Raw genomic sequence first — 25871 nt, forward strand, 5'->3', positions numbered from 1 at the left:
TTCTCCATTTCCATTACAAAATAAAAACAGTAATTAATAAGTATTATTTTGCAATCTACTTTTAGATCTATAATTTAATTCAGATAATAAGTTTATCAGATAGTAAGTAAATATTTAGCGACATTGATGAATAATGTTGAAAAAAACATAGGTACTGTAAATATCGGGGCGTTGACAGTTACACAATAATTAAAGTTATAATTCCGAACGCAAATTTACGAATGTTGATTTTTGGGAAAACTGCATCAAATTTCTAAATAAATAAAAAATGCTTTAAAGTACGCTAAAATGGGTAAGTTTGTTTGTATTTACGTTGATTGTTATGCTTGATGTGTTTCTCTGACCGTTATTATGTTAACAGGCGAGTCTATTAACGATACATTGGATCTATCGAGGCGTGGGTTGAAGAAAATAGAGAAAGCGCCAGAGGATACGAAACTGATTATAAATTTAATCTTCGACCAGAATGAGCTGCAGCGGCTTGACAATATTGACACATATAGCCGCGTCGAGAATGTAAGGCCATTATAATTCATATTTGAAAAAATATGCCATTGTACTACATTTTAAATACAGTTATTATAAAATAAGCTTAGTTATCTGTTAAGCTCGGTCCGTATATTACTATCCATTTATGTTATTGAGGTTATGTTTATCCTCAGATTCTAGTAGATTTCATAGAGGTCAGCTATCATTCTGTGTTAACTTTAAGTGGCTGTTAACGGAAGTAATTTTCCATTTTAGTAAAACATTCATACGCTTATTGTGTAGGTGGGTAATATAGTGTAAAACAATCATCAACTATTTTTTTTTTTTCCTTCTAATATTTTAACGAGGCTTTAGCACACCAAATGTGACTATGTCAGCCTCATGGGGAGCCTCAGATATATACACCACACTAAAGACAGATATTACACTCTCCCTTGCACTGAAACCACGTCTCTGGATGCAAAGGCCCGTCCAATGAATCTGTAAATTCGCGTCGCTTCTTCTGAATCATCAACTATCATTGAATTTACACTATACCCAACCAACCAATGGCCAAATTTTGGTCGAACTTCGGCTTAATGACCTCTCTAGTAAATTTTAAACACAAGTAAATAGGTAAGAAGAGATTGTTAAATTTCATTGTTGAAAACACCAATTAATAATTAATAATACTTAAATGTTTCTCAATGTTAACTTTGTGAAAATATTGAAACAAAAAAACTTTTTTTTAGATGAAATCTACGAATTGTGATCAAAAGTAAAGAATAAGTACTAGTCACACATATGACAGACATGCTTTCTTTTAATTTCAATTGAAATAGTACAAATTAGTTCTTTTTTACTAGTGCCAAATGTTCGGCATTTAAACTGAAATTCGGCTAAACCAAATGTAAAACAAAATTCGGCTCACCCCTAGTTTTTTTAATTTCTGTTATTTTGCAACAGATTAAATTGGTACCCTTAGATTTTTATGTACTTTCAGTAGGTTAAATAATTTTGAAAAATATTTGTACTGATGTTACTGAAAGGCTTGCTCAGATTAATATGACAGGTGATTGATGAATCTGCTCAGATATATAAGTACCCCTCCATGTGCATTTAAATTTGAAGCCTTATTTATGCTCATATATTAATGAATTTGACTGTACTTTTTGTAGCTGTCCATATGCAACAACTTCTTGCTCCGAATGCACGGAGTGTCCCGGCTCACCAACTTGCGTTCCCTGGCGCTCAGTAACAATGGCATCCTGCAGATAGAGGGGCTGAAGGATTTAATATATCTCAAAGTGTTAAAGTTGGCTGGTAAGTTATAATTAATTGAGGTCTGTATAACCGAATACCACAATAGTTAAAATCTGGAAAAAAAATGGCATTAAATTTCGAAATTTCGACCACTGGGTTTAGAGTCATGTTATTTTTCACGATTGTTAGCCCAATATAAATTTCGGTAATTCCCGTTTGAATTAAGCGAAAACTCGAAATCACTGCTGGATCTATTAGTTTACGCGTGCGAAGCAGCAAGTAAACGCTAGTTATATAATTTATTTATTAACAATTTAATTAATTATTAAAACAATATATATATGCCCTTTGCATAATAAATGGCCTTGGTGTTTCAACTGTAATGCTGTAATTTTTTGTTGACAAATAAATAATGTAACAATATTTTTTAATTATTAAAAGAAATATTTAGTTCTCGGGTGATATGGCATATGAATACTTAGTAAGTAATTCTTTTCTTTATGCTACAGGCAATAATATAAAATCGGTAGAACATCTGAACCACAACATGCATCTTGAGCATTTGGATTTGTCTAACAACCAAATTGCTTTCATTGCCGATATCAGCTACTTGAAGAGCTTAAAGGTAAACTATGTAAATTTAAAATATTTATTAGCATTTTTTATTAAAAAGTTTTTTTATTTGGTTAATATCTATGTATACCTGTAAAAAAGAAATATAGCTGTAAGACTAATTCACAGACAAAGTACAGTGTAAACTGCAGCAGTAGTAGATATCTTTCGTAATTCCTGTGTTGGGTAACTAGCCACTTTTCTGTTTCATAAGACCAAAACTTCAGGCATCGCCTGTTGAGGGATAAATTGCACAGGCCTCTCTATCACAAAAGCGACAAGTGAAATTCTACATAATAGTCACTTTTTTGTATTAGAAATGTAACAATAATTCATAATAGGATCATAGCAGTAGCACTTAATAATAATAATAATAAAAGATATTTATAAACTACCTACTACTAGATATTTACTTGTAACTTTTGTGGTAAAAGCAGGTCTTCAAATTTGTACTGACAGCTTAAAAGTATTATTATGGTATTATGAAACGCGAAAACTAAATTTTTTCAGCATTTAAACTTAGAACGCAACCGTATAACGGACCTCAGGCAATGCGACCGCTACCTGCCTCCGAGTCTTGAGCACTTGGGCCTCGCTCACAACAATATACAAGATTTAAACGAAGTCAGTCACCTCGTGCACCTGAGCAAACTGGACAGCTTCACGGTGCAAGGGAACCCTTGCGTGGCCATGGCTGGGAAGGACAAGCTGTATCCTTTATAACATTATCAGTTGAAAGAGTCAGATCCATCCACTTTTACACGTAGACTAGACAGTCCTCCAAAGAACGTTACAATCAGTGCCGGCTTTAAGAAGGGGTGATCGGGGCGCCAGGTACAACAGGGCGCCGCACGCATCAGCTCAACTTAGCCACCTTATTTTAATAAGTACCTATTTCTATTGATCGAGAGGAAAACTATACTCAGCGTATTAATTAACATTTAACATTTTGGCACCCACTTAAAGTTGTGCATTGTGTTTCACTAAACAGATCGCTCCCAACTATACTCAGCGTGTCAGCGGCAAACATTTTGGCCCACTCTACATACAAAATTACCTATTTGTGCATACATTTGAGGGCTAGATTTTTTGCCGCTCAGTATAGTACAATCATGCAGATGTTCAAGTTCTTTTAATACGTAATACTTATCCTCCTATAACAGTTCCGTTTCTTTTTGCTATCCCACTCTCACTCCAACTAATATGGCTCATTAGTAAGACACGTTAATATTTAAGTTAAAAAAATAAGTTTTTGATAAAAAAAACATTTTTAATACAAGTTTTTTTTACTGATTGTTCTTTTGTTGACTGTACTTGCATTCATAGTCAAAATACCACCAACGGGACTTATCACGCTAACACACACGAGTAATATTTACATCGACGTTTCGGCAACATTGCAGTAGTCACGAGTAGACTAAAGTGTGGGGTGTCAAGTCTGCCTAGCAGCGCGAGTCCTTCGAACTACCCGCACTTGATCATTAATAGTTCGCACTCGTATCACGAACTACCCGCACTTGGTCATTTTTATTTGTCACCCCATCACATCGACACATTGGTGGTATTTTGACTATGAGTGAAAATCACGAAAGTTTAAAACGTTGTACTTGCATTGTCACCCAAACTACATTTGCATACCAAATTTCAAGACAATGCCATTAACCGTTGAAGAGTTCCGTTCTGCGGAGACGATCCTGGCCAGACTATCAGGATGTCACTACCAAATTATTGTATTGTCACGCAATTTAACTATACCACAACTTAAGTATGCCAAAGTTCAAGCCAATCCGACCACTAGAAGTGGGTCAAATTTAACTTGCAAGATTTAACATACATTGCAAGTTAATAAAAATATCATAAATTACCTTAATTCAAAACATACAGAGGTTTCGACTACCGCCCGTTTGTTTTAAACTGGATAATGAGTGTCAAGTCAATAGATGGGTTCGTCGTCAGTGCGATAGAGAGGTATTTAACGTTTCTAACCAAGTAAGGTAAGGTTTCTATTAAGTAGGGTTCCTGTGACAGGGTAGTTGGTGACAGTAGATAAAATCTGAAAACGCTCTCTTTGAGTTGGGACATAAGCTATGTCACAAATACCAAAAACTGTGGGGGCATTGTGTAGCAATTTCGCTTCTATGTATATACATATTTCGCATAATAAGGTTCTTCTTACTGGTCTTGCCATGTGTAAAAGACCTGTTTTGTAATAAATATATGACCCAAAATAAAATTTGGGCCACAGAGTTTCATTAGGAAAACAAAAATACTACTAAATATAATTCTTCATTAATTCAAAAATAGTTTTATTAATACAACGTAACTTAATGCAAATACTTTTCGAAAATACATATCGAAAATACAAACTTAGACAAACAGAAAAAGAGACCAGCACTGGGTATCGAACCCAGGTCCTCAGCAATCCGTGCTGCGTGCTATAACCCCTACACCACTGCTGGACAGGAATTTAGACACGAATTTTTCCTATGCGTATACATATCTCAGGTTGCTTATTTCTACTATGCTACTTACGCAGCAGCACTAGCGACATCTATGTTTCGTCGACAGACGTCACACTCTTTCGGAACTAACCGCTCACCCAGACAAGAGATGTCGCTACTAAGCAATCATAAGCAAATACTTTTCATTCAATTAAATGTATTTGGGTAAACGCCAACGAATCTTACATTTAATTTTACCTATGAAACCCAAATGACCCCTATTTTTTTTGTTTAGTATGTGAAGAGGTAGATATGTGTATAAAAAATACAACGGAATCCTAAAAGATTAGTCCGATCCATCAGTGCGTGCGTAGATATGTCCGCACAGTTTATCTGGCGTGACTAATTAATTATCTCAAAAATAATATGAAGTCGAAATTGATATATGTTTTTATGTAATTGTAAATATTTGTTTCCAGTCTTAAAGCAGAATGGCTGTACAGTCAAGGCAAGGGTCGGCACTACCACTCGGGGCAGCACCAGGAGTTGTGCGAATACCTCGCCTCCACCTGCCCTCTGACGGCTGACGCCCTGGATACTGAGGACCAGAGGAAACTGCGCCTCATACTTAGCAAGGTTACTTTTGGTTCTTTTGCTTTTATTGAGGCAGAAACCCTGACTTAACATTGTAGGGCAGAAGGACCGGTTTTGGCCACCTTAAGCCCGTTTTTGGCCAGTTGCGATTTTCAGTCATATATAAAAAGTTACAGTATTAAAATATTTTTAGTGAGTTTTCAAAAGTTTATACTGAAACGAATAAAGTTTATAATGATTTAAACAATAAATGGCCACAAAAGTTACAGTGCCCACAAACGGTACTTCTGCCCTATATGCAATTTTATGAAATTGTAATTTATACTTTAGGATGTGTACCTAAATTAGTTATTCAAAATACATTTCGTAAAATTTCATACATGAGGTTGAGTCAGGGACCCGTTTAAATTTTGGCTAAGTTGAAATGAAATGAAAACTCAAGGCCTGTTTCAACAAGTGTGTTGACTAACTTGAGGTGTCAGATAAAAGTAATGCGTTCCTTGTTTATTCGGACAAAACAAACAGAGACGACATCACCGATATCCGTCACTTAAAGTTAGTCGACAAGTGGTGAAACAGGCCAGTGTGCAACATTTTATTTTTTGTTTTCTGCATGATTCTCTAAGGAAATGAAAAAAAGAAGTGTTTGGGAATGGTCACAATAGACGGCTAGAACATAGAAGTCCGAAGGAAGAGCGTCGAAATTTGAAACTTCGATGGGCGATGCTAAATGATGGAGTTTCTATAATTGCTTACTAGATGGCGCTAGAAATCGCTGCAAATATTCAGAAACACTGCCAAAATCCGTTGTGTCCTTTAATGTATTTTTATGTGTTCTCAAATTGGCAGTGGCGTGGTGTCGTCGCAACAACTCGACTCCCGCCGAGATGCTTACATGACATCTGTAATGACAAATATGACAATGCTTGCGTACCTACTCTTTCATTCTTTGGGTTGTCTAACGAAAATGTTCACTCCGCGCCACTGTAACTTAGTAGAAAAATTTCATCATAATCAATATCATCATCATCATCATCATCATCATCGTCCCAGCCTGTACACGTCCCACTGCTGGGCATAGACCTCCTCTCAGAATCTCCTCTCATAATCAGTAATGAATATAAAAAACTCTATTAAATGATATTGTATCGGATAACTCACGTCTTAAACCGAGTTTAGCTCGACATGTTTCGGGCTATTACGTAGCCCTTCTTCTCAGGAGCACGCGACTCGGCGGCTGCCGCAACACGCACACACCCCGAGTCACGTGCTCCTGAGAAGAAGGGCTACGAAATAGCCCGAAACATGTCGAGCTAAACTCGGTTTAAGACGTGAGTTATCCGTTACAATATCATTTAATATGAGTGAGTCTCACGGTAGTTTCATGTTAAAAAAAAACTCTAATGAGATAACACATAAAATAAAATTAATTGCAGGCCCAGCATCATCAACAGCAGCTGAAAGACCAAAACCATAGTCCAGTCAAAGCCAGGATACATTCGCCGCGGATGCAATGTGAGTATCAAAAATTAACTGCATACAATGTAAGGGCCATTCAGTCACACGACAATAGTGAAAGAAAATTTACGAAATTTTTCAGCTTTTTTGGTCCAAGGATTAGAGCTGGACTTTGATGAGTTAATCAGTCAATGAGGACCTCATTTTCATATATTATTATTATTTATTTATATGTCAGTAAAAAAATACCAAATGTGCTATAAAATTTAAATGATACACAAAAAAAATACAAAAGTACATACAAAAAAATACTAATTCATTAGGGTTTTTTGTAGCAGTAGACCCCTGTTTTTCCAGATGTCCAGCTATCTCCATACCAAATTTCATCCAAATCTGTCTAGTCGTTTTAACGTGAAGGAGTAACAAACACACACACGCATACCTATTCACAAACTTTCGCATTTATAATATTTGTAGGATGTTTCTATTTCTACTGATGTCATCTTCAGCCCGCATCACCGCACGGCACATGGGTCGTTCCCCCGACCGGCTGACATCCAGTTACCACGCCGCTTTATCCAAGACCAGTTCGCCTTCACACCCGATGTCCCTCTCATACTCGGAGGTATCTCCCGCCATGAGCCAGAGCTTTGACTCCCCCGGGCTGTTCGAGAAGATTAAAGAAAAGGAGAAAGAGAAAGGTATGTTTGTAACGAGGCATAGACAAGCGTAAAGCTCAGTTTAGACCTGCAAAAATTATGCAAGTTGCATTACATTGCGGCGCTCGATTGACCACTACAAACTTGTTGGCTTCACAGCCCCCCATGGACCAATAGAAACGCTTCATTTACCTGATCTTGCTCCGCTCAGCTGTTTCCATCAGAACTGTGCTGTGCGACGATAGGTAAATGAAGCGTTTCTATTGATTCATGAAAAACACATTCCTCGTTCATCTCTGGTGGAAACGCAGCCTAATTCACTTGTTCGCCTATTCTCTCTAGCCTCAAAGAGCCGTAGATGCCTAGGAAGTTCCTTCGTAGTTTTTATTGCTGCTTCCTACATGCCACCTGAATTGGGAGAATCAAGTGGTTTAAAATCTAACTAATCTAAATAAGTATAAATCTAAGCTCCAGTGCCACCCTTAAGTATTCCAACGCGAAGAGACTGATAGCTGGGAAAATTACTGGTACAAAATAATTTTCGGTTGACAACACAATCCTTCTGACATTGACATTTGTTGCAAAAAAAATAAAAAAAAAACTATACGAGGCCTTTGTATTGTATTGTAAAACTTATTTTACATAAGCACATGAAATTAACAGAGAATAGGATACTGCGATGTACAAAGGCGAACATAGCCCTTAAAAGCATTTATTCCAGTTAACCTTTCAACAATTGGCAGGATATCAGAAACAAGAGTAGACACTACAAGTACAATGAAAAGATAAAAAACCGAAATTATAAATTTACCCAAACAGTGCATTATAAATACACATACTTACATACATAGAGGTACACAATAATACATAATAATAAAAACAATAAACTAATATATATCTAGACAAATAAACTACATGTAAAATACATACACAACATACACACAAAAACAGAACAAACAACACTATGTATCATATCATTAATATCAATAAAAGAATCTTCGGTTCCATGTATATACGAAATGCAATAAAGTTATGACGTATGCTTAATTGACACGAATATTTCAGACCCACCTCCCAAACCTGTCAACCAGTCTCTAGAAGCCGCATCAAAAATGGTGCCAGTACCAGAATCCCTCATGAGTCCAGATTACCAGGACCCCATGTACGACATACAAAGAACCATACCAAAACCAACCAACAACTCCATCCACACCATTTCAAACACTTCTTCAAGCAACAGCAGCATCCACGAAGATAAACCACACAGACAAATAACACAGCCGAAAACAATCAACAACAATATGAAGAGCTCGCCGAAACTACCAAAAAGCGCAACCTCCTCCCCCAAAATGAAATCCAAAGCAGAACAACAAAGAAAAGGTAGTTTGAAGCTAGAATCAAAAGTGAATGGAGTGTCTAAAGATGAGATAGATCAAGATAAACTTGAGATTATAAAACTGGCTTCGAATCAAAGACGGCAGAAGAAGATGAGTGTGGAATCAATGGCTGCTGTGACCATACAGAAAATGTGGAGGGGGTATCGGAGTAGGAACTTGAATAAGGACACGCTGAGGATCCTGCATGCTATACAGGCGGCGAGAGCCAGGCAGCATATACAGTGAGTAACATTTCGTACTTTAATGACGTCGATGTAAAGGACAAGCAGGGGTCGGTAATTAGTTTTTAGGGTCCAAGAATGCTGTTTATAATTTTATCAAGGTCCAGATTTTTTGTGATAAAGTATTGTTTATTTATATGCAAATAAGTAACGTATACACTAGAGAAAATAAGTAGCTAAGTAGGATTAGTGTGAAAAGTGACATCGACGGTCTTAGGCTAGACACTTGGCGGTCCGGACGCGGACCGCGGTCCGCCTGTTGCCGACCATCGGGACAGGAATCGTCTTGTTGTAGCTTTCAAATTGACTATAGTTTCTTGTCATTTTATTTTGTTCCCTCCCCTCTAAAACCCTCCCCGATATTAAAACTTGTCTACGCCCTTGTCATGTTTACACGCACTGACATTATGCCACTGCCATGTTAACACAAGCTTATTGTATTCAGACGGCTAACATGCGATATGGAGGCTACCAAAGCGGCCTTGGAGAGCGAACGCAAAATACAGCAACTACAAATGCAGGCGATAAACGCTCTGTGGAAGAAAGTGTCCACGCTGCAAGCTGCGGACACTTACAAGCCGGACGGCGACGCATTGAGACAGCTCACTGAGACTTGCTGTAGTCTACAGACGCAGGTAAAGTGTCCACTCTACAAGCTGCTTGCTGGGCCCCATTTCACGAAGCTACAAGTTACAATTTACAAGCGGTAATCTCTTTTCAACGCATACTGTTAAACAAAGACTACCGCTTGTAAGTTGTAACTTGTAGGGTGTTTACAAGCCTGACAGCGACGCGTTGAGACAGCTGATTGAGACTTGCTGTAGTCTACAGACGCAGGTAAAGTGTCCACTCTGCAAGCTGCTTGCTGCATGGTGCTTACAAGCCTGACAGCGACGCTGAGGACGACATTGAGGATGTGGCATGAAAAAACTGTGTTGAGGAAGAAAAATATCGACTTTTTTAAATGACATTACCTATCTCACAAACTAAGCTATTTTTACTAAACCTAAAATTAGTAATTTTAAAAGGTCTTGAGCTGCACTATTAGCTGTCGACGGATTATCGTATACCTGTATAAAAAAAGAAAATTTATAAAGTATTATATTGTTTGTAGACGAAGTGTTGGTAGGCGTCCCACTACTTAGATGGACTAATGACATCGTGTGAGTTGCGTTGCGGGCAACGAGTTCTAATTGGGAGGCCATTGTTCAGCAGTGGACATCTTCCGGCTGATGATGATGATTGTTTGCCAGGTGGTTGAACTACAGGGCTGCATGCAGCAGGTGCTCCGCTGTGTGTCGTCCCGCGCCGCCGCCCCCGTCGCCACCCAAACTGACATAGTTGCCGTCAACACACCGCAGGTACTATATCATAAACATCAACGGCCTTTGCATCTGTGACAGAAATTACGAGGCCTTATGCAGCTGCTCGTTGCTCTTTTGTAGCGACAAATCTGGTCCCGTGATAGCGAAAAGCTAGCCAAAATCATTCCTGCCAGCAGCCATGTTGACGCTGCTGTGTGACGCGGCGACTTGACCCTACTTTTGTGACTCGCGGGAAATTCAAAATAAGATCACGTGACCAGATTTGTCGCTGCAAACGAGCGACCAGCGACTACATGAAACCTTACCTTTTTGAGTGGCGGGAAATTCAAAACGGGGTCACGTGACCAGATTTGTCGCTGCAAACGAGCGACAAGCGGCTGCATGGGGTCGCACCTTTAAGCTTTGTATCAGCGACACTTTCTCTGATGGTTGAAGAAGGCATACGGAACGACATCTCCGACCGCACAACGGACACAAAAGAGCGGTCGAGCTCGAAGGGACGACATCACCGCATGCTCTGGTCTTTCTGCACGCTATAACCTGGAATCAAGCTTGGTCCTGCGCCTGGCGTCTATCTGCTAGATGCCTCCGCCACACACTCCTCTTTCCCGCGAGTTCTACCCAATGAGGGCTATCGTTTTTTGTCTCACTAGATGGCGCACTGTTGCGTGAGGTTTTTAAGTATGGCTTTCAAAGTCTGTTATTACGGGCGTAAAACAAAGTTTAGATTAAAATCATATTTAATACACCTTAAAGCCGTACCATAAAAATATCGAGCATGCCACAGTGTTCCATAGTCCCTGTTTTGTTCGGAAAAAAGGGAGGACAAAGGTTTCCGAAAGACAAAACTGTCTCAAAACACAGACATTAATTGCCCCGGAACGCATATTTGTCATAATTTATTTCAGGTATTGCAAAATATTCACAAAATTATTCTAATTATAAATAAGCCCGCGTTGCTCACCCAAAACTATGAGACTTGACATTTCGGAGACCTCACGCTACACTAGCGCCTCTAGTGGTGAATTCAATCGCGATAGCCCTCATTGTCATTATGTACTATACCACAGATTACGCAATAGATTCTACCACAGAATAGAAAAAGCAAGAGTGCAGTTTTCTCGAAACGACTTTTTGGTTTTAGCCAGTATTTAACATGTAAGTATGGATAGTTTTTATTCCGGAAAGTTGCATAGTTCCCGCGGGATAGCGACTAACAAGCAGACATAGTTGTGGGCAACTGCTAGTCTCTAGTAATATCAGAAAATTATGTTACGTCAGGAGGAGCGGTGTGGATGGCTCAAGCGGCCGCAGTCGCTGTCGCTGTCCGCCGCTTCCGCTCCCGCGCCCGCGCCCGCCCCCGTGCCCGCTCCGCCCGAGCCCGCCTCGCCGCAACAAGAGCAAACGTAAGTTCACATTCAGAACTAAAAAAAACAAGAGTAAGTAGTTTATTAGTTCAACTGAGGTATGTTAATGTCGTTGTCAAGTTTAAATTTGACAATTCGAGTAGCCTCCGGTATTTCTGTAGCCATGTATTACTAATCCCGCTGGACTATCAATTCGAGCACACCTTGACCAAGGACCGCGTTTTGGTCCGAAACGTATCGCGTATCTACTACAAATACTTAAGTCACTTGGTATTTGGTATCAAACACATGATTATTATTTAATGAAATTAACTTTAATTCAATTAATTTTTTGTAACGTGTTCCTAGAAGGGCTACGGATTAGCCCGAAACAGTCGAGCTAAACTCGATTTAAGTCGTGAGTTATCCGGATTAATTTCATTTAATGTGAATGAGTCTCACGGTAGTTTCATGTTCAATTATTATTGTTAATTACAGAAAAACTAAGACAGCGTCTAGTGAAACAGAAGGTATAGAGATAGAGAGAACCGAGTCCCTCATAGAGGACGAGTCCTCGGACCATCAGGAGAGGGAAGAGAGGCAGTACAGAGAGATCATCGTTGACTGATGAAGGAAATGCCACTCAGTTGCTAGCGCGTTAAGGTTCATGTTGTAAAGCAAAGCTTTGGTCGTGTGTTTACTTGACTGCAGGTTTCAGTTTGCATCACTTTCATACGAATTCGGACGCCACAGTGATAGATTAAGACAGAACATTTGAAACTGCTACTACCCCTACCCGGAAATTTTCATTCAAGATGACTTACTTACTTACTTGAATAACATTTTATCTACACCCATATAGTAAATCCTCTATTATGCGTTCAAAAACCATAGGTAATGACGAGCATTACGACATTGGATTCTATTATGAACACAGCAGTATCGTAATGTTCATAACGATACCGAAATCGATATCGTAATGAACATTACCACACCGGAGCGGTGGCGCAGGCAGGAGCTCGTGGGGCAGACATAGTCCTGGTTGCAATGCAGGTCATTCTCAATGGTTCTTGAATGCATGATAAAGGATTTAATATATGGATTTAGATAAAGTAATATGTGCAACTGTACGTAATTAGGTCTTAAAACACTCGTGTGATCCTTTTATGAAACCTCGTGTTTTAAGGACCCTTATTACGTAACAGTTGCATAAACTACTATTACATGCTTATTCCTTTATTCAATGTACCAGCTGAATGGTTCCGGATTCGTTATGTGCACAGTTGTACAATTTATACAGTTATTAATTTGCATGTCTGATAACGCTACCCGTGTATTGTGTATTATGTAGTTAAATCTATTCCCAAACCAACTTACAATTTTGTATCAAGTGATTGTGATTACATTTGCGTGTGTTGTACTATCAGATATTTACGTGACACTTTACTATTTAAGCTTTTATTTGACCCACTTAAAATTCCAATGCAATTATATGTAATTATATTCAACAAAAATTGCTGACTGCAGCAAAAAAGTACCTTTTTAGCTAAGAAAAATTTTATACTTAATTTTTTTCAGTTTTTTTATATTTAATTAAGTTTAATTATGCAATGTATTCGCATCATGAATAATGTGATCATAAGAATTTGAAGAAAACGTGAGGCGCGGCCGTGATTTTAATTCACTTTTACTTAAAACGTTAAATAATGTCGCTGATATAATTTTTCCAATAAAAATACGGAAATTCTGCAAAGATTGTTTTCAAGCCCGATTTTCTTAAAACTAGCTCGCGACTGCCCTAAGCGTTGGGTGCGCAAACTAAGCGCGATTGGGGGCCGCGGTCCGCGCCGCCCGCCTCCCCGCGAGAGCCCCGCCGTTTCAAATTCAAATCATTTATTCAGTAAATAGGCCGCAATGGGCACGTTTCACGTCATTTTTTAAACTACCAGCGTTTGCGGAAAGGCCATCATTACCAAGAAGAATGCGCAGCAAAAAACTTGGCAGAAAGTCATTTTTTCATAATAATATAATCACAAATAAAATACTTAAAAACTACAGTATTTCCCTGCTCAAGTACATTTGTTTCAAAACTGTATGGTTGTTTCAACTGTGTTATATAATATGATATGATGCCTTGAAATTTTATTAACATAAAAATTTGCAGTCAAGTCGTAGGTGATTTAATAGTGCTAGTAAATGCGATGTGAAAAATGTTTTCATTCTTAGTCATTTTTATTTGATTGTTGTAATAAAATTGTAACATAATATCGAAAGGATTTAAGGCCGATGCACACCAGATTGTGAGAAACTGTATAGAAAGATGCCAATACGCACGCCACGCATCTGGTTTGGCGTCTTTCTATACAGTTGCATACATTACAACTGGTGCGTGTGCGTGCGTGACAAAGGTAGTACAGTCAAGTGCCTAAATATGTAAGTATATATTAAAACAACACAGCTAATATATTTTGCTTATAGTAGTTTTGAAGTCAATCATTTTATTTCGCTTATTTCCGGTATCGTATGCGGACTCTTTCATGTTAGCTCGAATATTACAACCTTACCAATATTACTGTCAGTGCGTTTCAAGCTTTATGCGAGATAATGATAGCAAAACTTCCCATATTTTTGCAGTTGACTGTATCACTTTAGGGTCAAACTTTACCACCCCATGACAGACTGAAATGATGAAGTTAAGTATTTTTTTGTAACCAAGCTTACTTTGCATTCGCCTGAGCACAATTAAAAATTGTAATTGACTTTACACAATTTTAAACTTTGTATCTAAGTGTTTTAATGTTAGTTTTGTTTCTCGCTGCGTATCATAATAATTTATTGGCATCTAGTTGTAAGCGTCATGACATTAGATGTAAGTCTGTCTGTTTTAAACAGTAGCTTATTGTGAACCCTGATTTTTATTAGCGAAATGAGTCAGTTCTAAAACAAGCGGTTAAACATTTGACAATATTGAGGTTTTTTTTCAACTACTAAATTAAACGGCTCAACTCACGATTATAAGCCAGGAACGGGCCGACTAGTTTCGATCATTTCGGGGGATCTTTTTCATAGCTGAGTGTTTACGATGGTGGCACTCGCCGCACTGAAATCGGAAAAGATCGAAACTAGTCGGACCTTTCCTCGCTTATAATCGTTAGTTTAATTTAGTCATTTTATCAATAGGTCTCATGAAAGTTTAAGTAATACTACTAATTATTTTATTTAAAATCTGCTGAAGTGGATTAATATTAAAACACCTTTTATATGTACAGTTAAGGACACTGAATCACGCACCAGGTGGAACCTTTGTGCTAGTAATTTCATGTTGACATCTCGTACATTTTCCTAAGAAATCATAGCGAAATTGTTTATGAAAGATTCTACACTCGTACGTTGTTTAGTTTCTTCGACTGTACTTTTTTTAAATTTAATTGAGATTTTAAAAATATCTTGTTTAAGATAACGACGAATTTAAATCATTTGCGCTAATAGATATAACGTGCATAAATCTGTCATTGTTATGTCAAAAAGACAATGGACGTGTTCACAAATTAAATTATTATAAATATTTAACATTGTTCGGGCGGGGGTTTACAATATGATTTTTAGTGTTAAATGTTAGCTTAGTTGAACAGGAGTCACAAGTGCTGGGTTGTTGAAACGTGCTTGCCACCAAAATAAAATATTAATTAGAATAAGGCTTGATTGCCGTTGTTGCTTAGTGAAAATGGCTACTGGAGGTATTTAGCGTAAGAAAAACAAGTTTTTATTTTAAAAAATCCACTCCTTCCCTTTCTTTGTCATCAAAAAAAGCAAAGTTCTTAACTCAGTTAAGGGAGTTGCTTTAAACAAAGCATACAGCATAAGTCACCTCCCTACCTCTCCTTAATTAAACACAAACGGTCCGTAAGCGTGCGCTTAAATTGTCCTAAGTAGGATGTAAATTAGTGTGAATTAGTTCGTTGAAGTGGCGTTGGGCTGGCCACGTCTGTCGCAGAACCGATGAACGGTGGAGCCGAATGGAGACCACGGACGGGAAAACGTAGTGTAGGGCGTCCTGAGGCACGGTGGACGGATGACCTTAAGAGAGTCGCTGGCGGCGGATGGATGCGAGGGGCTGAAGACAGAGTGTTGTGGCGCGCCATGGAAGAGGCCTATGTCCAGCAGTGGACTGCTGTAGGCTGATGATGATGATGATGGAGGATGTAAATGTATTTTTTTTTCTATTTACTACTTGAATCAGAGTGGACACAAGCGGCTGTAGATAATCTAGGCTCCCGTTATTTTTTTTTTGTTTCACTTAACATTCACATAAGGTAAAGTACCATATTATCGCCACTTTAACCTCTTCACAGCCAGAGTCATCCAGTCGTAACAGCTAATGGAATGCCTCACACGCCACGGTCATCTATACATGACCAACATTCAACTCGAAATTAATCCTTCTGCAATGGAATTAAATATCAAGTTGATTTGTCGCTTGTTTTTCTGTGGCGTACAGGGCACGTCACTTCGTTTGTTTTGTGACGGTAAAGAGGTTAATTACAGTCTCGAGTTTTACTCTTGTTTAGAATCAGGTCAAAGATGCTGGCATGTTTAGACATTGGGAGGGTGTTAATGAGATGGTTTACCCTAAATACGCTAAAAACCTCCAGTGCTGTAGCCTTTACTGATGTAACATACGATTCATTATTATTTATTAACAAGCTTAACATTTGCAATTCTAAATTATTATTTCACAACATTTGGTTTTATGTTTATAGCGTGTCAAAGATACTACAGTATAAATACTACGAAAGACATGATAAAAGTACACTGTAAAATATTAAGAGAAAAATATTGTGCGATTATTAATTTGTTAACTCAGCAAGCGAATAGAGCATTATTTATTAATACAAACCACGAACTTTCTAGATTATAAGCTGTATCGTTTGCATAATATTGGTACATATAAGTTTTTTTTATTACGTATATTAGTTTTTAAGTGGAATTTGTATTGCAGCTAGTGACTAGGTTTTAGAGCCGCTGTGGCTCCTACAGAATCTAGGCGAGAATACTCGAGAACACCTGAGAAGCGAGTGATGAGTTTTCGGTCTTCGATTAGGCTTTTGTCGATTTGCAAATATTACACGAACGAGAAAGAGATAGACTGAATCGACGAAGAGGCTTGCTGCGCTTTTATAGGGCCTACAGCGGGGCTAACCCGAAATTCGAAAGTCGAAGTTCGTGTCGTTCCGTCCCTCTGACGCTTATACTATTTAATACGAGAGTGAAAAGGACGATACGATACGATACGATCTGCACTGTTCGATCGGCCCGATTTATCGTAAATTCTTACGCCACACGCTACGGGCCCTATAACGAAGTGCAAAATTCGAACTACGTGTCTCGACGTCCCGCTTGCGCTAATATTATTCAATGCGAGAGTGAGAGGAACGGTGCGATACGAACTTCGAATTTCGTAGTAGACGCCTAGTTTATCGTGGCGATCCTCATTCCAAGCTTCGATGGGGACCGACTATGCAATAGCTTTTATTGGAACTTGATACGATAAACGGTACCGATCGCACGGTGCAGTCTGACAGTTAGGATTTTTCATAGCGGATATGGACCCTATGAGAGTTCTCGTCGTGGGTTTGTGGGGGCTACAAGTGTGGCACACCAGGGGGGCTACTACGAAATAGGAAAATCGAAGTTCGTATCGTACCCTCCCTCTCATTCTCGTATTAAATAATATTAGCATAAGCGGGACGGTAAGATACGAAGTTCGAATTTTGCACTTATACGATAGGAACTTCGATTTTCGAATTTCTTAGTAGCTACAGGTCATAACATAGACTTCGGTTACGCGCACATACTGGCAGCAGTTCTGTCCAACATTCTGATTTTCTGTCATTCACATTGGATTGGCGAATATTATTGAAAACGTTTAATTTTCATCAGTCTGGACCAGAGGTTCCCAAACTTATTTCAACAACTACTTTGAAAATCAGTTATTTTGTAGCGCGTTGTTTTCACCTTAAAAGCCTCAATATATATTAGTCTCGCCTAATGAAGGAACAAAGGTGAAGATTTTTTCTGGGCCCCTTACCGCCCCCCTCTAGGCCTCAAGCGCCCACAAGGAGGCGTTATCGCTTACTTTGGGAAAGACTGGTCTAGACCGTTAGTCCGTCTAAGAGGGTTACACAACAATCGGCAATTCTGTCGTCATTAAGACCAGAGGCCCACACATCGCGATAAAAATTATTGCGATTAATATTCGTCTTTGTGTCGATCGATAAAGAAACCCTTTGATGTGCGCGAGTTTACCGACAGGGGGGCGAAGTGTCTACGGCTTCGCCCGAAGTGCCGAAGTATTCGCGAATATTCGGCTACACACATCGCGATAAGGCGAATGTTCGCGTTATTGCGATGTGTGTGGCCCAAGCATAACGTTAAGCAATACGGCTTCAGAATGATGAATTTAACTGATACCATAATGAGCGTGAAACGATGTTATAGGGTTGTAAAGAACGACGACAGTTATTCTTGATTCCACTGTTGTTATACATATTTCAGTAACTTACACCAATGAATAGTTTTTTAATAATGTTTATAACTAGTTTATTTTGAACAAAATGCCTTCTATACGCTTTATTTTACCACGTATTGAATAAGTTCTGGTTAAGGTGTGTTTAGTTGAAATTAGCTTAATTGTTAGTTACACGAATCTCTTGACTACGCTTTTCATTTTTGTATTTTTTTAACTACGCTCTTATAAGGCTTTTTTTGAAGTGGTAATAAGACTGTTCTCTTTCGAAGTTTAAGCTTTCCTGACGTAACTAAAGACAATGCCTTTAAGTACATATATTTTGTAAAGATGTTATGCTGTAAGCCTTATGAGAGCCCTAGCTGCTACGTACTAGTCATTTTTAACAATTCATGGATGAGTGCAATTAAATTACTCCAAGCATCTTAACATTAAGACTTTGTATAATATCCGTTAAGTCACAAACACTTTTGAAATTTGGAAGCCACTGCAAATAATTACAGTCAATAACAGATTACGATTAATGAAGAAAATAGGGAAATTAACAGTTTTTTTTTACAGATTCAAAAGAATGAGTGAATTTTACTCGGTATGATACGGTATTTGACTATTTTGTATATGTTTTATAAATTAAAACTACACAATGCCTGTTATCGAATAGAAAAACAATTTTTAAGCTACCTTTACAAATAACAAAGTAATAAAGGTTTGAAATTCAAGATTAGACAGAGAAAGACATACTGGCATGTGACATCACACGCCAGTACCGCCATACTTGCTGCATAGAGAAAAGCGTTTGAGAAAGAGACAGGTATATAGATTTTTCAAAAAATCACTATAAATCCAATTTTCAACCGATTTAAATTTTCTCTTCGCTAAACACTATCTGTTTATCTATATTTTCATAATAATATTAAGATATGGCAAAATCAGGAGTTGTCAAATACCGTATTCAAGCTTTAGTTTTGTTGAAGGGGCAATCTGGTTAAGGTAAAACAATAAAATTGATACATTCGTTCTGGACCAATAGACAAGTTTTCATGGTTTCTTCTTTAAAGGTCACTCAATAATCTGTTAGACTACCTACTCAACTTGTAAAACTTATTTGCTTTGTATTAAATAAGTAACTGACATATATAAATCTTACGTATGTAAAACCCGATCAGGATGTTCCAACAGTCAGCCGTGAGACAGTTACGTCTGCGAGACACATGTTTTTCATGCAGAAACCTGCCCTCTTCCGAGCTCTTTCTTAAATATACAGGATGGCCCATTTATATCGCTCAGTATGGGAAAGTCTGAAACTATACGACATACGAAAATTTCTTCTTAGGAACCATGACATCGATTTTAATAACAAGAAAAACTGCATTCATGCATTTTAAAAAAAAACCTGTACTCAGTTCGGGAATCGAACCCGGTTGTTTTGAAGAAAAAAAAACTTACACTATTTCTATTTAGATATCGATTGTGTACGTCTTAAGAAGTAAATGTGTCCATGAAACATTATGTCTAAAATGAATAAAATGCTTTGTTTTCACATACTTTAATTTATTTTAGTAGGTGTTCGAAGTTGTTTTTTTTCAACAACCGGGTACGATTCCCGAGCTGAGTACAGGTTTTTTTTTAATGCATGAATGCAGTTTTTCTTGTTATTAAAATCGATGTCATGGTTCCTAAGAAGAAATTTTCGTATGTCGTATAGTTTCAGACTTTCCCATACTGACCGATATAAATGGTCCACCCTGTATACTGAAAAGTATAAGCTTTCACTTCCAGTACTTGAAGTAGATGCACATGACATTGTCAAATGCAAATTCTAATACCTGCAATCTTAGAAGTAAAACAGCTTCGAGCGCCCCAAACGTGCCGCAAGAAACGCGTTAATTTAAAAACTAGTCGTGACTACGACTGTTGGCAGTGGCGTAGCTACCGGAGGGCTAGACGGGGCAGTGCCCCGGGGCCCCCAAGCTCAGGGGGCCCCTCGGACTCTTGACTTACAAACTATAAATGACAAATCTGGAGTACGTCGAATTCGGAACACGACGAACACGGAACAAACGATTTTAAATAGTTTAGTTGGGGCCCTAGTTTATTTTTTACCCCAGGGCCTTTAGTTACCTAGCTACGCCACTGACTGCTGGTGTGCTACGAAGAAATTAGAAACTCGAAGTTCGTATCGTACCGTCCCTCTCACTCTCGTATAAAATGATATAAGCGTCAGCGGGACGGCAAGATACGAAGTTCGAATTTTGCACTTCGTAGTATGGGGCTTGCATTGTGGTCGAAAGGTTGAGGTCACGATTGTTTCTAAATTAACCGTTTAAATCCCGAGTGTAATAATAACTATGATGTCGCAAAAGCTTAAAACGAGAGTCACGACAAGACTATTGTAACTAGTGTGTTCTGGGCAAGTCTGGTCCTGGTCGGGTAAAATGGATTCTGTTGTAAGAGAAATGCGATGTTATACTGGTGTTTGCTATAGATTGATTTCAGTGATCAGCAGCACAACCGTCCACCTTGCTACCTTGCACTTGCTGCTTTGAGTCTAACAAACGGTAGCATGGTGAACGGTTGTGTTGCTCTGAAGATGAGCTCTGGTTGAGTTCGAAACGAGTGTAGTGAGGTGGTGATCATAGATGGGTTTGTGTGATTTGTGTGTGTTCTTACAGTGTGGATGTGGAGGAACTGCATGATACACATGTTTTGCATAAACGTAGACCGAAGATGTAGCTCACAGTTTATTCACTCTGGCTCAGAATAATCCTAAGCTGATACTTATTGAAATCAATGTATAGTTTAACTGGAAGGCACGATGACACTTGCCGTCCTGGTAACTTCAATTCTCAAGCGTACCCACCTTATTTGTTGTGCATAACTTAAGAGCCTGTATTTATTATGTTTTATAAAACAAATTTAAAACTTAGGTGTTGTTTTATTAATAAGAACCAATTGTTGTTTATGGAGTTAAAACTTTTTATTTATATAAATTATTTTTTAATTTGTGCTTTTCTTGATTTCAGACAAATATCGTCACAATCACTTAACTCAACTAAATCATAATGTACTAACTTTGGAGGAGCGGGATTTTTATTATTATAATCATTAATTATTATTATATAATCACTGATGTAAGAGTAACATTGTTAAAGGCGTAAATTTTAGCACATTTAATAACCCTTTGTTTAAGTAAAAAAACGTCATTTTACATTTATAATAATACAATGGCTTCATTTCTCACCCGCAGTTATAGAAGAAGTTATACAAGAACTTCCAGGAGTTGCAGAAGTAGCAGTAGTCGCTCATCCCAGCTCAAAACATTATGACATACCAATGGCATTTGACGCCAAAGCTCCTGGGATGGTTGTTTCCACAAGTGATATTCATGAGATCGTGAAAAATAAATTGCCCTCCGCTATGAGACTGAGTGGCGTTCGTTTTTTGGAAAAATTGTCTTTTAATAATTAAGCTGAATATTATTGTAGAAAAATCGAAATATTAGTCAAATTTATTATTCAGCAAATCATCACATTCACATAGATACCTATTTTTTTTTCTGCGCACTGCAAAAGCTAGTTAAGTAAAGTAAGGACAACGAGAAAAGGAGCGACATACTATTAATGTAATGACGTAACAGATAAGACGTCAAAAATATCTTACACCTTTATGCCACTGGCCAAAAGGTCGATAACTTCATAATTATATAATGCTTGGTACTGTACATAATATGTTGTCTCGTCTCGTTGTCTTTATAATTGGACATTTATTAATAAAAATGCCTTTATTCAAAAATCAATCATTTATTACGCCATTGTTGTATAATCCCATATAAAATTACCTCAGCGGTGAATTCTTTTATTAGACATTAAAGCTATCTTTACAATAATTATTAATTACTACTAGTATTATACATTACGATCACATTTAAGTAAATACCTTTAAATTAATAGCATAATTCGGTGATTATAATGGAAAAGTTTTACATCCATTTTAGATTTTGGTTAGTAAATTACAAACCATCTGCCCTTTACATTTAATTAAGGACGGCTAGCACGACAGGCTGATCGCTTTGTCCATCAATAAATCCCATTCTTATCGCAGTAAACAAGATTGTCATTGAGAAACGAGCGACCAAGATCAAATAGAGCGTCATCATCCATCATCATCCCAGCCTATATACGTCCCACTGCAGGGCACAGGCCTCCCCTCAGAATGAGAGGGCTTGGGCCATAGTTCCCACGCGGGCCCAGTGCGGATTGGGAACTTCACACACACCATTGAATTGCTTCGCAGGTTTGTGCAGGTTTCCTCACGATGTTTTCCTTCACCGCAAAGCTCGTGGTAAATTTCAAATGTAACTCCGCACATGAATTTCGAAAAACTCAGAGGTGCGAGCCGGGGTTTGAACCCACGACCCTCTGCTTGAGAGGCGATGGGTCAAACCACTAGGCCACCACGGCTTACTAGAACGTGCGCTAGACATATTTGTGACATGGAGCCAGTTATAACATTAATACTTATACAGCAGTTTGATTTAACAGGCTATATTTCGTTAACATACATTGAAATGTTTCAGCACTTATTCACAAAATACTTTGCGTGCCAAATAAATTTACTGACAATGAGGGTTCTATGACAGACTAGTTGTCGCTGACGTCGCGATGTCCGTTTGACAACTGGCATTTGCATCATGTTTGTGATTAGTTAACTATAAGTGAGCCAATCGCAAGCAAGACTGCAACGTCAAACGATACTAACGCCATCTAGCGATATTTCGCCAGTCAGAAGACCCTCGTTAATTTTTATTAGAGTAAACTGATTTGGCTAACAAGCGACGTCATAATTCAGTATTACTTTACATAATTGATGGCAAAGTCACGTGACGAGTTATAAAAGCATATCAATAGATCGGAGGTGTCCAATAGCCAATTCCAGGGGTTCTCAATCTTATTACACATTGTAATTTTTTGCCACGTCCTTGTACAAATTGAATCATGGCCCAGGGTGGAACCTTTTAATGATCAATTTCTATGATTTCCTTGACAATAGTATGAGGTTTCAACATGACATTTGTAGCACAAAGGTTCCACCCTGTTTCATGACTGTACAATAAAATACTTGTTTATTATCTCTAAATACGTATGCAGGCGACGCCTTTAGGTAGGTACATTGCCTAAGGGCATCGCGGCACATAGTAATGGGTACTATACTATTATGTATTAAGGCCACTGCCTATAGACCACACACAACTATTGCGGCCAGCACTCACGCGTCCATACACTACATCCATTGGTTCTCAACCTTAAAGCCCAGCTTGCGATTGGCTCATTTAACCAATCAGAAACGTGTTGCGTCGTCAAAGTTGTCAAACGGACCTCGGCGACACTAGCGCCAACTAGCCTGTCATGGAAACTCTTACTCATTGATTGACTCACACTTATTTTATTAGTGCTGTGTTTTAAAATTGGTTAATCATGAGCGCCGGGCTGGAGGTGAAAGGGCCCTGCACCCTCCCGGTATCGGGTCGGTATAAATAAATATAAATAATATAAATATCATGGGACACTTGCCACCAATTGACCTAGTCCCAAACTAAGCAAAGCTTGTACTATGGATACTAGGCAACGGATAAACATACTTATATAGATAAATACATATTAAACATCCAAGACCCGAGAACAAACATTCGTGTTATTCTCACAAATATCTGCCCCGGCCGGGATTCGTACCCAGGACCTCAAGCTTCGTAGTCAGGTGCTCTAGCCACTTAGCCATCCGGTCGTCGAATGTCGAACGTCGGTATGTATGTAAGTCTGTAAGGTATTTATTGTATGGGCCAAGTTGCCCGAAATAAATGTATTTATTATTATTATTATAAAAGTTAATACAGAGTACAAGACTAAGTAGCATGCAGCATAGAGTACATAAATTAATTCCCTTAGTTGCAGATCGGTGCATTGCAGCCCCTGAAATAATATTGCCGGAGCCCATGTGTTTAAAGATGTCAGATACCTTATTTAATATATATCGGTATCTTTCAGTACGGCATACAGTAGGACAAACTCTTAAGATTAAAATGTAATAAATTTGGCATGTAAATTCTGAGCACCATTAAAAAAAGTTGCTATACTAGCTCCATACCTACCGGTGATTTAAGCTAAAAGTCAGTTAAGTTAAATGTCAGACTCAGAGATAATCGGTTGTACGTAGAATATCGGTCGCTTGTGCGTCTTTTTACCCGACTGTTACTGAGTACGATTACAGTAACCTAAAGACCGAGCCTAACACTTTTTTTTTCTCCAATTGATAAAGTTAAAGGGGTAAGCGTTTTTGAAGCCATCATCATAATTATCATCTTGGCCTTTATACGTCCCACTGCGGGGCACAGTCCTCCTTTAAGAATGAGAGGGCTTGGGCCTTAGTTCCTACAGGGGCCCAATACGGATTGGACACTTTACAGGTGAGGGTTTCTTTACGATGTTTGCCTTCACCGCAAAGCTAATGGTAAATTTCAAATGTAATTTCGGAATCAGTAAATCATTAGTTAACACTAAACAATGCTAACGCATTTTTAACTCCATACGAGTCCATTCTTAACGCATTCACTGCCACCGACGCATATATGCGTTTTCGGAACTTCACCCAGTGCCGCTGTGATAATTATTCATACATCTTGAACGCACATGTGCGTCGGTGGCACCTGTGGAAGTCAGGTGGCGGTGAATGCGTTGAAGCGCATAGAGTTCGAAACGACATGTCGCACAGGCGTAGCTGTTGTGAACTTAGCAAGGTCCAAAAATCACATCTGCCACTAATACTTGGCCGTCAATTATCAGCGTAACCTAACCATAAAAATAGTGTAAATTTAACCCTACACTTAAATTAAATCATTACTCACCAAAATTTCACTAAAAAATCACGCACCATCATACAAAACGCAAAAAAATCGCTCTAAAATAACCTACTAAATTACTTCCCGAAGAATAATTTAATTAAAATGGCAGTGATATTATTGTCTTCACGTTGCGAAGAATTTTGAACATTCTAGCATTAAATGATATTGTAACGGATAACTCACGTCTTAAACCGAGCGAGCGGTCGGTTGCGACAGCCGCCGAGTCGCGTGCTCCTGAGCAGAAGGGCTACGAAATAGCCCGAAACATGTCGAGCTAAACTCGGTTTAAGACGTGAGTTATCCGTTACAATATCATTTAATATGAGCGAGTCTCACGGTAGTTTCATGTTCATTCTAGCATTGTGACAAACCAAAATTCAAACAATTATCCACTATTCTTCATCCCGGCTCATTAATTGAAACGCGGTCTTGCCAACCACCTGGGAATCGCCGAAGTTTACTAACAAACATCCAAACATCTTCACAAACTTTCACATTTAAATAATATTAGTAGGATAGTAGGATTCAATGTTTTATGAAGCGGTGAGTACACATACAGTTGAGGTCAAATATTTTACTGAATATATAAGAAGAGTAGATATATTAATTGTATCGGTCCAATACATGTGCACCGTTTGCAAATATGCTCAAAAACAGACGAACATG

General features: G+C 38.3%; 1 protein-coding gene across 2 annotated transcripts; it reads left to right on the forward strand.

Moving 5' to 3' along the window:
* The first annotated feature begins 108 nt into the window (after window positions 1-108).
* On the forward strand, window positions 109-25791 carry Cep97 (centrosomal protein 97kDa). 2 transcript variants are annotated; one of them, XR_012452213.1, is made up of 15 exons: window positions 109-292; window positions 362-516; window positions 1647-1791; window positions 2241-2356; window positions 2854-3053; window positions 4228-4311; window positions 5264-5420; window positions 6815-6893; window positions 7346-7537; window positions 8561-9113; window positions 9559-9748; window positions 10367-10474; window positions 11720-11844; window positions 12283-14217; window positions 21558-25791. XR_012452213.1 is itself a non-coding variant. In XM_074098436.1 (14 exons), the coding sequence occupies exons 1-14, from the start codon at window positions 289-291 to the stop codon at window positions 12410-12412; spliced, it is 2238 nt and encodes a 745-aa protein (XP_073954537.1). In that variant the 5' UTR covers window positions 109-288; the 3' UTR covers window positions 12413-21236. The 2 variants fall into 2 exon arrangements, 1 of the variants encoding a protein (XP_073954537.1); XM_074098436.1 differs by lacking the exon at window positions 21558-25791 and having other exon boundaries at window positions 12283-21236.
* The last annotated feature ends 80 nt before the right edge of the window (window positions 25792-25871 follow it).

This window comes from Choristoneura fumiferana, chromosome 15, assembly GCF_025370935.1.
Source record: "Choristoneura fumiferana chromosome 15, NRCan_CFum_1, whole genome shotgun sequence".
In the NCBI taxonomy this organism is placed as follows: domain Eukaryota; kingdom Metazoa; phylum Arthropoda; class Insecta; order Lepidoptera; family Tortricidae; genus Choristoneura; species Choristoneura fumiferana.